General features: G+C 35.4%; 1 protein-coding gene across 3 annotated transcripts in view; it reads left to right on the top strand.

Moving 5' to 3' along the window:
• Positions 1 to 14,861, top strand: part of CFAP299 (cilia and flagella associated protein 299) — a 423,854-nt gene that overhangs the window by 130,343 nt on the left and 278,650 nt on the right. For all 3 annotated transcript variants that reach the window (XM_072623233.1, XM_072623231.1, XM_072623230.1), the window contains exon 3: positions 5,060 to 5,150. In XM_072623233.1, the coding sequence (XP_072479334.1) occupies positions 5,060 to 5,150 (91 nt within the window). The remainder of the gene's footprint in view (positions 1 to 5,059; positions 5,151 to 14,861) is intronic.

The following is a 14,861-nucleotide window of genomic DNA, read 5'->3' as shown; positions in this document are numbered from 1 at the left end:
TCCCTTCAATTTGGAGATTCTTTCACTTGGATAGTATTTTGTCTTCCATCACCAAACTATTTATTCTCCTTCTGCTTCTCTCCTCTAGAACACTCATTTCACTTAAACCCTGATTTTTTTTAAAGTTTCATTTCTTCTATTAATTCTAATAAAATGTGTGGCAAGACTGATTTTGTTTGAAACTTCACCTTTAAGTACAGTACAGTTATTCTTTTCTGCTATTTGTAACATTTCTTTACCAATAGAGCTATATTTTCTTTTAGTTCATTTCCCCAGGCTTACTTTCTGAATTGGACTTTGTGTCAGGGTCAGACTGTGCATTTTGAGAAGAAATTGTGGGGATCTTGTTTGGTCCTGATCTATCTATATGGTCCTGAGTTTTTCCACAGCTTTCTCCAGGTACTGAGTTCTACATTCTACAATGGACCTTTGGAGTGTCTCAGACCACCAAACTGGCCATGACCAGATCATTGCTCTCCCAGTCCAAGTTATATAAATTCCTGACCCAGATTCTTGGATCAGAAGGACATAGCTACAAGCTCCAGAGAGAAAGTCTAGGTTTTCCAATGGTTTCTGTGTTAGAATTCTTCCATACACTGTGCTCCTGTATTTGACTTTTATGATGAACTCCTTCCCTAATACACACAGGTTTTTGACTATCTCCTTGTTGGGACCTGATATGAACTTGAAAAATTCATCTACCATAATTTCTCCTTGGATTTCTTAGTCATTACTTAGTCTAGTGCTTTTTTTCATATTTGATAGAATAATTTTGAAAGAGCTGAACTCTTCTGCTCCCTTCCAGTCCACCATCTTGAAGGAGTCTTGTGACTATGTATTTTGATCAGTGCAAAGATTGGACATGCGGGAAAGATGGAGAAAATCATCTTGGAAATTTTTGACCTTATAATCCCTGTGTAGATAAGCTTCCTTTTCTTATAATGCATGTTGGGAAGCTAAATGTGTTTTTTTGTATCTTATGTTTACTCAATCTCTGATAAGTAATGTTATATTCTATGTGGGGAAAAAAGAAGAAAATTTTCTCCTGTTGTCAGAAGAATTTGATTAGGGTATCCCTAGTTTATTAAGGACCCCTATCTACTTAATGGAATTATAGGACTTTTCGATATTGGGAGAGTCTGTTTGCAGGATGTATATTACAGGACTTTCAGATTTTGAGTGTTAATTCCCATAGGAAAGGATCAGGAAATTGGGCTAATGCATTTGCCCCCCAGCAGGGATGACCTCAGTGAAAGTTTCAAAATGATAGAGAGAGCTGTAAAGAAATTCATGTCTTAGGAAAACATTTTTGCCATGGTTTCACCTTGTACCTCAAGGAGGACTGCAGAGGGGCAGGAGAAGGGATTCCTCTTTTCTTGCCTTTTGCTTCCACTGCACATTGGCACTGACATCTTCCCACAGAAAGAGATATATTTAAATTCTGTTTCCTAAAACCTGGCCTTCCTGAAGAGAAAGGGGATTCTGAATTCCTGAATCTAGTCTTTGCAAAAGAAAGGAAGATCCCTGGGGCATTAGCAGTTTTGAAAGTTGCCTCATGGATAAAAAAGAGGAAAATTATCCCAGTCACTCTCTCTCTAAGCTTCACAAAACTTGAAGATAATAATTGGCTGGGGTTGGGGTGGGTGATAGTCCACGGTGAGTTTAACCTTCGGAAAGATCTTGTATAGGTCCCCTCTCCATAAAATGGAAATAATATCTCCTGCCTCACAATGTTTTATTGAGTATCAAATACGAAGCATTTTAGAAACCTTCAAGTGCTTTGACGCAGGAGCTATTATGACTACAGTGTGTTGATTATTGGGTACGAGCAGATTAATAACTTTTCCCACATAATAACAAAGTGCTTTCTGGAATGGACAGACCAGTTCACAGCTCCATAGTCAGTCAGTCACTCAATGAGCATTTGTTGAGTGCCATTTCTGGGTCCAGCTTTGTGCTAAGTGCTAAGGATACAGAGAAAAGCAGAGCAGAACCTTTGCCCTTAGGGAGCTCACCATCTGAGGCAGATCATGCCTGAGCCAGTTCTCCATTACATGCATTAAAAATCCAAAGTTTGTCTATTTTTTAAATTTTGCTTACATTCATGATGAATATGTAATTTTGAACTCCAGTTACACAAAGTGATCAATCCTAATTACTCCATTGTAAGTGCTTTATTATATGTGAATGGGGAATTATAAAAAGGCAAGGGACAGTGGATAGCATATTTGAGAGAATCTAAGGTTTAGAGATTTTATATAATTGACCAGGACTCTACACTGACTGGGACTAGAATTAAATGAAATAATTTCTTATGGATTATCACGTCTGAACAGCAAAGCTGGTTTCCCCTTGACAAAAGTCCGACTCATGAATAAACAAATCTAAATCTAAGTGATGGGAAGGCAATGGGAAATAAAAATCAGATGATCCCTGCTGAGGCAAGGACCTAGGGATGGCCACTCTTCTCTTCTCTCCATGTATTCTCTCTGCGAGCAGACTTAAGGATCTGCACCTGAAGAAAAGCCAGAAGGGAAGCACTGATGTGGGGAAAATCATCTGGAGGGCTACCTGAAGGGAGAAGTTAGAAGAGCATCTCTATCCACAAAGGGAGGGACCTGCTAAAAGGGAGTGGTTGAAGTTCCTGACAGACTAAACACCTCCAGGCCTACACGTTTGCTACCTTCTGAATTCTTCATATTCATCAATCTTATATAATGCGGCAATTCTCTATTTCAGATATCACAATTTGTTCAGCTATTGCAAAATGGATGGGAACCCACTTTGTTTTCAGATATTTCATAACATACACACGCGAACAGAAATGTTGTAGCTATCTTGATATAGATAGATGTAAATATATAAATATCTATATCTATAGGTAACTTATCTATATATGTATATATCAATATATCTGCATATGTATGTATCTATATCTATTGATAGCTCTATATATCTAGGTAGATATTTTTGACTGTGGACTTATAAACAGGAAGACCTGCACTGAAATGCCACTTCAGACATTTACTAGCCGTGTGACTGCGAATAAGTGACTTTGTCTCTCAGCTTTCATTTCCCCCACCTCAATAACATGGGAATAATATTTCCTACTTCCCAAGGTTCTTATTTGCTTGGCCCCACGTTGGTGGGCGCCAAGTTGCTATAGTGACGGCATAGCTTACCAAGAGGAGCAAGTCTTATGCCTGGCCAGCAGGCTGCTCGTCCTCCTGTGGAGCTCGTGAGTAAAAGAATGAGGCGGGAGAGCGGGTCATGAAGCAACTCGGATTTATTCAAGCAAGCACTCTGATTATATAGTCTCTGCCAGCTAGCTCAGTGAACCATGGTAACACACATAAACAAACCCGAAACTATAGAAATGAACACAAGCTGGAACTATAGTGACAAAAACAAACCAGGGGTGGGGCCGTCCCTTCCAGCACCATCTTGTTCACCCTTCCCTGCTCCGGACTCAGTTTACCTGATGTCCGTCAGTGTGGCGTCCCAGATGGTGTGGAAGTCAGTGCCCCTTACACTTATTGAGTATCAAAAGTGAAGCATTTTGTAAATCTTAAAGTAATATAAAATAGGAGCTATTAGGATTACATTGGGTATGAAGAGATCAGTGACTTTTCCCGCATGATAACAGAGTGCTTTCTGTAATGATTTGACCAATTCACAGCTCCGTCATCAATCTGTGAGTAAATTAGCATTTGTCAGGTGCCTACTATGGGTCCAGCTTTGTGCTCAGTGCTAAGGCTACAAAGAAAAGCAAAATAGAACCTGTGCCTTCAAGGAACTTCTAGTCTAGGGATGGGGAACCTGCAGCTGCGTGTGGCCCTCTGGGTCCTCAAGTGTGGCCCATTTGTTCTGAGAAGTTCGGATTCAGTCGAAAGGCCACGCTTGAGGACCAAGAAGGCCACGTGTGGCCTTGAGGCCCCAGGTTTCCAACTCTGTAGCAACAAGCTATAGACAGGACAAATAAAGATTACTATCAGAGGGGAAGCACTAGCATTAATATTAAACTGAGTAGATTAAGTCTATTCGTGTGCTATTTTATGTAGTCATTCCAAAACTTATTATTACTATTTTTTGTTATATTTGTCGCGTATGAAATGAACCTCAGATTTCTTTTAACTTTTATGTATTATATGGAGCGTGTTTTCATGTGGGGAATTTTTTCATAGTTGTGGAAATCTGTACTGTCAAATTTGTACTAAAGAAAAACCAAGGCACAAAGGGTCTAAGCACAATTAATTTATTAGCAAAGCTAGCCGTTCTCAGTGGGATCCATGAACCCTCAGTTGCCAAGGATGCATCTGACAGAGCAGCTTTTCTATAGATTGGTTAGTGTTGTTGTCTTTGTCCTTTGCTTTCGAAGAAGACCATGACATCAGAGAAATGATGACATGATTTGCACTTGACTTTGTTTTGAGTGAGGGAGGGCTGAGGTACCAGATGCAGTCTAATAATGAAAGCTAAGCTCAGGTGTACTTCTAAAGTCAGCTCCCACTGTTTCTCAAATATCTGTCATTTAATTTTCAGAGTATTTACATCTCAGGAATGTTAAACACTACAAATTTGGGCTTGATTCACTGTTTTGTGGATTGTCTACTCCTAAGAAAGTGAAAGGAAAATGCAGATTAAATTTAAAAGTGTGTCACTCATTTTCAGAAAACTGATCATTAAACATTTACCAATATACCCCTACTTGGAAGCCATGCCCTTGTGACCTCATGCCCCCAGGAACCTTCAACAATCATTATGGAGCTTGAGACCTCACCAGTTTGGTCAGTCAAATCTTGAGAACTACTTCCTTGCCTTCTAAGAAAATTTTATTTTTATTATTTAACCAGCCAGGGGGCAAGAAGGGAAGCATGGTAGAGACTGATCCTATCACCTGTGAGTCAGAAATTGATGAACAAGTCCATTATTTCTTTCTTATTCTCTTGGTAAATAGATTTTAGCTTTAAATGAGAAAGTGAACAGCAATTATTCATCTCTCACCATTCCCTTGTGTTAAGCTTATTTATTCTGAAGCTTCTGTTTGTTTTTTTTATAGGACACTAGCTAGTGCTGGCAAAGAACTGAAAGACAATTTTTTGAAAGCACTGGCACAAAGGGAGGAAGACAACCGTACTGGAAAAGTAACTGTGAGTAAATATGAAACAACATAACAAAATGCATAGAAGCCAAATCCAGGATTATTGACATAATTTTTACAAAAATTAATTTTAATTAAAATTAATAAAAACATTTTGTGAAAATTATTTTATTTTATTTTCATGCCTTCATTTTATATTTTATTTTAGTTTAGAATTTTTTTTCCTTCAAAGGTAGACAATATAAGTTAACAAATTATTTTCATTGAAATATATGACTTTTAAAAGTAAAATGTGAAAGTGATTTATGAGTTTAAATTTTCCTCCATGGTTGAGATTAAAATAATGGTTTTGTAGGTGGGAATACAAGATATCTAGAGAGATAATTTAGAGTTATTTCAATCTGAATGAAGTAGACGTATTGGATTCAAATGGGAGATATAAGGTTTTTTCTATGCTAATATTCCAAAAGAACAACTTTTTCAGGATGCTGTTTGATATATAATACATTTTACTGATGGATATGTTACATATAGCTTATATGATGTTTCAGATCAGAGATGAAGCAAATAAGTAATCATGCGGAAATTATAGTGACAAAAATAATCAAAAGTAATATGATGAAACTATAAAACAGAGATAGGTAGATGATAGACAGATGATAGATGATAGATAGATAGATAGATAGATAGATAGATAGATAGATAGATAGATAGATAGATGTATCCAAGATTATTTCACCAAGGAAAAATCTAAGAGGAGAGGTAGAATTTTTCTCACCATAAGACCCACCTCAGGATCATTGAGATCAAAGTCAGATGATATACCAGTATTTCAAAGTCAGTGTATTCTCATTCAGAGAAGATTCTTACTATGGCTAGACGCTATAGAAACATTTTCCCAGTCCCCAAGGCTCCATATTCTCCTCTCTCAAGCAGTCCCACCCCTTTCTATTATTTTACAAATTAAAAAATAAACATTTAATTTTAAAAACTTAGAGGAGAGGAAAATTGGCTTCAGGTTTTGTATCTTTTCTCCAAGTTTTGTTAGAATTGTACTTGCTGCTGTTGTTACTGTGGAGAGGGAGTAAAGGGATATTCCATCCCCTCACCTCACCAGAAGTCCAAGGGAAAACTGGTATTAACCATGTCCTTAAAAAGAGACTGCTTTGAAAAAAAAAAGAAAACAACTGTTTCTCCTCCTTCCTTACAACCCACTAAGTAGATAGATTTTTCTGTCCCAAGTGCTAATCATCTCAGATAATAGTTTCTTCTCTGTCCCTCATTATACCCATCCCTCAGTCATGGGGACCGAATTACATGTAGCCCAACTGAAGGGGCCCATATGCGTACTCCATAGGATGGCCACTATTATACAAATGTGTAATTTTTAAAAGAAGATGGTTTGGTCATGTAATGAGAACAAGGGTTAAAGACAGAGTTGTCTGTGTACTTTATGGTCGTTTGTAATGTCAATAAACAAGGTGAGGTAGGCTCCTCCAAGTCTTTAATGGGACATGGAAGAGTCATGCAGGATGGACAGCCATGAATGGGTTGGAGAAAACAGATAACACATGACATAACAGATGCATTTGAATGTTGAATGTCTCCCAGGATTTAGTACGGTGCTTTTTACAAAGTAGTTATTTAATAAACATTTGTGATATTGACTATATTTTAATAATTTGTTTGAGTTTTGCTTATTCAGAATGGAGATACTAATACCTATCAACAAACTGATTCCATAATTATCTGTATCAATTATTAAGGTACATTTACTGTGCTTCTATCCTGCACTCAAGACTATGTTAGGTACCATTTAAATTTCATGAACTTTACAGGAAACACCAAAGTTTAATCAATATTTCTACAACCTAGCACTCTCAATGAAGTAGAGAACATAGTTCTATGTTCATAGAATTTTCTAAACCTCAAAGGACTATAAAATGCAAGTTCCAGTATTACCGTTTTAGAATTCTTGTTCTATCATCTAGTTTTTGTGTAACTCAGAAATTCAATAAAATTGTCATCAATGTTTTCATCCAAGTCATTTTAACAAATGTTTCCAGAATAGAGTGAGGATAGAAGCCTGAATGACTCTGAAAGAAATCTATTCACTGGTTAGGAAGTGTCACTGTGGTGTAGACAATGATCTGGGTTTAAATTCACCTGTTTTGCTCTCCAAATAACATCTCTCCATTTTGTCCATGTATAGCTATATTGACTATATTATATTCATAATTGTATCATGAGAGAGTTTGTTAAACGTCATGGTGGAATTCAGGATAGTGTGGTTTTATTATTATAGTTTTTCTACCAGAATCTATGATTCCATAGATGTAAGGAACTCCCAGTATGGAAATTCCCTCTACCAATACAAACAGGCAACTCTGCTAGAACTTAAAGTCTTATGGAGTTTCCTGGAGGCACTAAGAGGTTAGGTGACTTATTGATGGTCACATTACTAATATGTTTCAGAGATAGAATTTGAACATGGGTCTTAGTGAGTTTATTCTCTACACTACATGGCTTCTCCAGTTTAGTAACAATGAGTTGATTCTGCATTGCCTGTTCTCTGTGAACCTGTAATGGGACTAACTGGTCACTGCTTGCCTTTTGCTGTACATACAACTCATTCCTATAGAAATATGTTCTAAAAATTTCTTTCGAATAAAAAAAAACAAGCTTACTACTCCGAATATGGCTTCTGAAGTATGTTTCACCCATTCCAAAATTCAGAACATTAAAACTCTTGCCCAATTTCAATGGACACCTCGCCAGCTCTCCACCATTTTTCAGAGATCATCCCTAAAGGCTCAGTAATCACATCCACCAATTCTTTTGCTATGTAGTTGTAAACCAGAACTTGTTCTCAATTGGTATACTTTCTTACATTTTCTCCATTTATTTTTACTTTCAATTTCTTGTTATAACTTTTGTTCAATAGAATGTCCCAAAAATCTTAGTGCTGTTTTAAGCTGTTAAAGCTTGAAAGCTTTTAATAAGCTGTAAAACTTATTCTTATCTGATAATGAGTCACTTGAAAGAGAAAACAGAAGCAAAAGAATCCTTGGCAGATTTTACCAAGCTTGAAAGGATTAAGTATGGAATTGTGACTACATGTCAGTTATCTGATCATCAGGCAAGTTAAGTTCTGAAAATCTCCTCTCTAGGTTGATTTTGGCCACAGGCACTCCCAAAAAGGGAGGAGAATAGAGAAAAGCTATAACCTGCTATATGGAAGGAATACCCACATCACCAAATGCTTGAAGTATTAAAGAATTTAAAATATACTAGTTAGAATCCTAAGTTTCTGGAAGTTTTACGTTTCTTTAAGGTTCTACTTAATTTTTTTAGTAACCACTATAGTCTGAAGGGTGACTTGGTCTCCAAGAAATAATTGGACCACGTGGTTTTGAGAGTCTTTTTCTTTTTTTTTAATTTATTTTTCATACGATTTTATCTCCCAATTACATGTCAAGACAATTTTTAGCACTAATTTTTTCAAGATTTTGGGTTCCAATTTTTTTCTCTCCCTCCTCTCCTTTTTTCCTAAAATGGTGAGCAATTTGATATAGGTAATACATGTGCTGTCATGTAAAACATGTTTCCATATTAGTCACAGTTGTGAAATAAAAAGTGTATCAACAGAAAAAAAACACAAAAAAGAATGAAGTGAAAAAAGTATGATTCGATCTACATTCAGAGTTCATCAGTTCTTTATCTGGATGTGAATAACATTTTCCTTTGTGAGTCCTTTGTACTTGTCTTGGATCTTTGTACTGTTAAGAAGAGCTGACTACACTCATAGATTACTAAAATACTCACTTATATAGTGCCTACTAGATGCTAGGCACTGGGCTAAGTGTTCTACAAATATCGCCTAATTTGATAGCTTCAATAAAGTATCAGGAGAGAAAAATACATACACAAAAATAATTAGCATTTTTATATAACCAATAACAAAAACCATGAGAAAATTATACAAAGAGAAATTTTATTCAAAATAATCTATACCTATTTCTAATTTTGTTTTTGAAGTTACGATCCCTTCCTCTGCCTTTTGGATTTGCATGAGGCACAATAAAGTCTATTCCAAGGTCTCATGTGTAACTCTGTGCCAGTCTATAGGTTTCAAGCATTTTATTTTTTGTGAACAGTATATTATTGGATTCTGCTTTCTAATCCATTTCTTTCACTTTCTTTCATTTCATGAATGAAGTCATTCCATTTATATTCAGTTATGAGTGTTAATTCTATGTTTTCCTCTATCATATCCTCATATATTTTCACTCCTTTGACATTTGCCCTATTCTTTATAACAGAGTTGGTTTTTTTTTTTATGTAATTATTGTTAGTAATCTATGACTGAAGTGGTCTGCTCCCATTTAATATCCCGAGCCTATAAAAATGTCCCTCTTCAGAGAATTGCAAACTTCAGGTGCCCCTCCAGTTACTCTAAGCAAGATTTACTGCTTCCCTGGCAGAATCCCTCTTAGAACCCCTCCCTTTCCCCTAATTAATCATCTCAATTGATTTCTTTTAAGATTTTCTGGAACTTGTATGCAAAACTTTGTCTTTCCACAAAGAGGAATAATTTTATCTCCTTTTGCCAACCTTTATGCCTTTAATTTTCTAGTCTTATTGGGTCTGACTTAGGTTAGTCAGTGTAAAATGTAGTGTAGTGTAGAATGAAGATGGTATTAAATGAGATGCTCAAAATCCATCTAACAATTACCAAAAGGAGGTTTACATAGCCATAGTGGAGGAAGAATTTCAGAGAAAGGGAGGAATCTTTTCCCAGGGTAAAATATTGATTCAGATGAGCATGGCTACTCAGTATTATTCAAGCATAATGGGTCAGGAGACTGGTGCCTTCGTATACTGGCTGTTTTGTATCCAGATGATCAAGAAACTACATCAATGGCTTAAGCCTTAGTTCCCAGAGACAATCAAATCCAAAGAATAATTTCAAGACAAAAAAAAAAAAAACCTAGTCTAACTTATTACAGAGGTGGGAGGGAAGGTGGAAACATTAGGAGACAGCCCCCATCAAGTGATAGTAGGGAGAATGCACATCACTGCTTTGTAAGGAAAGATACTAGTATTTCTCCTTTGAAAATAATATTAATTTTTGGTTTTCAATGCATACTTTTAGCATTTTAAAAGAGACTCTTTTCATGCCTATCATTTTCTTAATTTTAGCACAAATGAGTAGCAAGTTTTGTAAAAAGAGTTTTGTTGAAACTATCGATATAATCATATGGGGTGTATGTGTGTGTTTAACATCTGATCAATGACTCTAGTGACTTCCTTAACATTGAAATATCCTTGAATCCCTAGTCTAAACAGTGGGTTGTTAAATTTGCATCAATATTAATTAGTGATATTCGTCTATGGTTATATTTTTCTAATTTATCCCTCTTTAGTTTAGATTTTGGGATCACATTCTTCTAATAAAGAATTTGATAGGGAGATCTCTTTCTAAATTATTGAAAACTACTTAGCATAAATAATCACTCCTTAAACATTTGATAGAATTTACTTTGAATTCCATCAGAATTGGGTTCCTTTTTCTGCTGTTCATTTATAATTTATTCAAATCCTACCTTTGAAATTAGGTTGTTAAAAATCTTTATTTCTTTTTTCTTAATTTTATTTTTTTATATTTTTATATTTTTTTTAGTTTTCATATTGTTTTTACTAAAAAATAGTCCATTTTTAAAAAAAATTTTGATTTTTAGAATATATTTGTACTTAGTGCTTTCTATTAATTCTTATCATTTTTTCCTCATTATGTGTTTACTTTCCTTATTTTAAATTTTGTTTATTTGGTTTTCCTCTTTCCTCAGATTGTTAAAGATTTATCAGCTTTTAGTCTGTTTATTTCAGGAGTCTTTTTTTCATTTTATCTCTTTTAAATTCAAGTGAACTTTGTGCTTTTAAAAATTTCATTAATTCATTGATTATTTAGTATTAATTATATGCTCAGTTCATTCATCTTCTTCTATTGGGTTAATGAAACTTTTCAGTAATATAATTTTTTCTTCTCATTTTTTAAAGGCCCATCAGGGGCTTGATCAGTCTTTGGCCAACCAATGGCTAACTGCTCTCTAATTTTATCTTTTGATAGAAGTGCTTTTTCATATCTTATGAGTTGGCAGGAACTTTACATTTTATTCAAAAAATGTTCATCTTTACTTATCTCTAACTTCTACGATTTCATAAACTAAGCTAGATGAAAAGCAATTGATCAAGGGTTTCCTGATTGTTTCTGTCATTTAGATACATAGATATACTACATGTATGTATATATATATACACATGCTGATCTATTGGGAAATGATTTCATATTACTTATGTTTTATATGAGCACCTAGGTGGTGTAGTGGATAGAGTGCCAGGTCTGGAGTCAAGAAGGTCTGAGTTCAAATCTAGCCTCAGACACATATTGCGTGAACCTCGCAAGTCACTTAACCTGTTTGCCTCAATTTCCTTATCTGTAAAATGAATTGGAGGAAAAAAATGGCAAAACACGGTGGTGTCCTTGCCAAGAAAACCCTAAAAGGGATCACAAAGAGTTGAACACAACTGATAATTACTAAACATTTAAACTAAACAACTAAAACAGTGTTATACATATATATATATATGATACACATATTCACATATGTATGTGTGAATTCCCTATAGATCTTGGATATCAGACTTTTATAAAAAATATTTGATTAAAAAAATTCTTAAAAATAATTGACAAGTTCCCTTCTTATCCTAAGCACATTGATTTCATTTGTGCAAAAGAATGCTCACCGCTAAACAAGTTCTATGGAACTTTACACATCCAACTGTATATAATATTCTGGATAATAAACATTTTTATTCACTTGGTATTCCCTGAGTGAATAGTTAGGCTAAATTCTCTGACTAAGATTCTCATTTAGGAGGCTCTGAAATATTCTAGATTAGAAATGGGGAACCTGAAGCCTCAGCACTACATGTGGCCCTCTAGTTCCTCGAGTGCAACTCTTTGACTAAATCTGAACTTCACAGAACAAATCCCCTTAATAAAAGGATTTGTTCTGTAAAATTTGGGCTCAGTCAAAAGGTCATACCCAAGGACCTAGAAGGCCACATGTGGACTCAGGGCAGCAGGTTCCTCCACCCTGTTCTAGATCTTGGTACAATTAGTATAATGCATCCGCAAGGAGGAAAACCTGGGGACCCTCATCAGATTCTGTGCTGGTTTTCCTACAAAACAGTGGCAAACGTATTTCACATGTGTACTTCTCCATGTTTTGTGTTTTTCTCGATAATAATGATAAAGTCAAACAAGGTTATTTTTGTTATATCTTTCAAGGAATCTTGTTATAATTTTAAACATGAATGGGAGGCATCTATTACTACAGGAACTAAATCAGCTCAATGTTGACATACACTATAAATGAAACCAGAATATAACAGAATGTTGCAGCCAAATGGAAAGAGAACAATTCTTCTTTGAGAGGAAAACAAAGGACCTGGCAGAATGTATTATAGAAGGGCAGCAAGAGATGTAACATTGGTTATTTAGACATTGTACAATGAAGTTCTCATGATAAGTATTTGCCAAGTTAAAAAAAAAAAAGTTGACCTGTATTCGTATCTAATGCCGAAGCTGAAGAAAAAAATAAATCCCATGAAGAACTTAAGATTTTCAAAACTAAGTCAACACGTGCTTTGTTGAATATGCTTTCTCTTTTGTTGTAGTAAATAAAGCATGCATATTTCTACTTTTCTCCATTTTTGTGAGGTTTTTATGCTGGTGGTAGTTCAATGGAAAGAACTCAGGGCCTGGAGTCAGGAAAACTGACTCAAATCTGTCCTCGTACATTTTCTAGTTGAGTGAACTTGAGCGAGTCAGTTAATATCTATTTCTCTTAATTTCTTCATCTGTAAAATGGGGTTATAATAGTACTATATCCCACAGTTGTTGTGAGGATCCAATTAGATAAAAAATTGTAAAGCACTTCGCATGATACCTGGAACAAAGTGAATGCTCCATAAATGTTAGTGATGGTGATGTTGAGATGGTGATGGCATGGTTATTTTTTATTAAGGGACCATGTACTACTGATAATATGCATACTCTCTTCCGAGTCCCATTCAGAAGTTATTACTGATCTACCATGCCACACTATTTAATTAAAATATCCCTTAAATCGTCTCTCCCACTGCCCTCTCTATTGAACAAGTCCTACCCATACACACACACACACACACACACACACACACACACACACACACACACACACACAAAATCCTTACCATCAACATGCAACAAATTGCCATAATAGCTATCTATCTTCTTCTACATTATAAGTTCATCACTTCCCTGATAAGAGGTGAGTGGCATTTTTTTCTTTAGTCTTCAGATTTTGTGATTTATCATTACATTGATTACAGATTTAAAGTGTTTTTTCTCCATAAGGTTGTCATTGTATAAGTTGTACTTCTAATTCTGCTTACTTGACTGCATCAACTCATAAGTCTTCCCACCATCATTTCATACGGTACAATACTATTCAATTATATTTGTGTGCTATAATTTTTAGCTATTCCCTATTAATAGGATACTGGTAATCTAGGCAGCACAGTGGATAGAGTGCTAGGCCTGGAGTTAGGAAGACTCATGTTCCTGAGTTCAAATCTGACCTAAGATACTAGCTGTGTGACTCTGGGCAAGTCACTTAGCCCTCTCTGCCTTGGTTTCCTCATCTGTAAAATGAGCTGGAGAAGGAAATGGCAAGTCATTCCAGTATCTTTGCCAAGGAAACCCCAAATGGGTTCACAAAGCATTATCCAGAACTGAAATGATTACACAGCATCAAAAATGGTAGGGCACCCCTTAGTTTCCAATTTGGGGCTACTATGAAAGAAAGTTGTGATAATTATTTTGTACAAATAGGTCATTTTCCTCTTTCTGTGATGTCTTTGGGGACATATAGATCAAGTAATGGTATAGGAGTCAGAGGATATGCATGGTTTAGTAACTTTGGAGGAACAGTTCCGAATTGCTTTCCAGCAAAGAAGGGAAAGATCATGTCAACACAATGTTTTGGGTCATATACAACACAATCTTCTGTTTCATTGAGATTTCAACACAGGAAATGGGTATATTAGGAACTGCCTCATTCGCAGATTTTTTCAGACTCAGATACAGTGGTTTCTTTGAGTGATGGTGAAGGAACAAGCTGTAACCAGTACTTTTATACTAACCTCAATAATACACATTGCAAAGCCAAAATGCCACGGTCCTATAACTGTTTGCATGGTCAATTATTCTATGCTTCCTGACAGAGATTGCTTGTTTTCCCTTAGTCTTCCAATATTTCTCATTTTCATTTATTGTCGTCTTTGCCAGTCTGATGGTATGTGATAGAACCTTAATGTTGTTTATTTTTCCTTTTTCTAATTAGTACATTAGACTATTTTTGTGCTTATTGAGAACTTGGATTTCTTCCTTTGAAAATTAACTTTCATACTTTTTGACCATTTCTGTATTTGGCATAGCTTTTAATCTTCATAACTTTTAATCAATTTTTTATATATCTTGCATCTTGTTGTTCAGCTGTTTCTGTTGTGTCTGACTCTGTGACCTCATTTGGAGTTTTCTTGGCAAAAAGATATTGGAGTGGTTTGTCATTTCCTTCTCTAACCTAGCACTCTATCCACTAAGCTACCTACCTGCCCCATTGATATTTTTATCATGATTTATTATAGTTAT

Source organism: Notamacropus eugenii, chromosome 7 (genome assembly GCF_028372415.1).
Source record: "Notamacropus eugenii isolate mMacEug1 chromosome 7, mMacEug1.pri_v2, whole genome shotgun sequence".
Taxonomy (NCBI): domain Eukaryota; kingdom Metazoa; phylum Chordata; class Mammalia; order Diprotodontia; family Macropodidae; genus Notamacropus; species Notamacropus eugenii.
The sequence above is the reverse complement of the archived record's forward strand: the minus strand, read 5'-3'. Positions and strand labels throughout refer to the sequence as shown.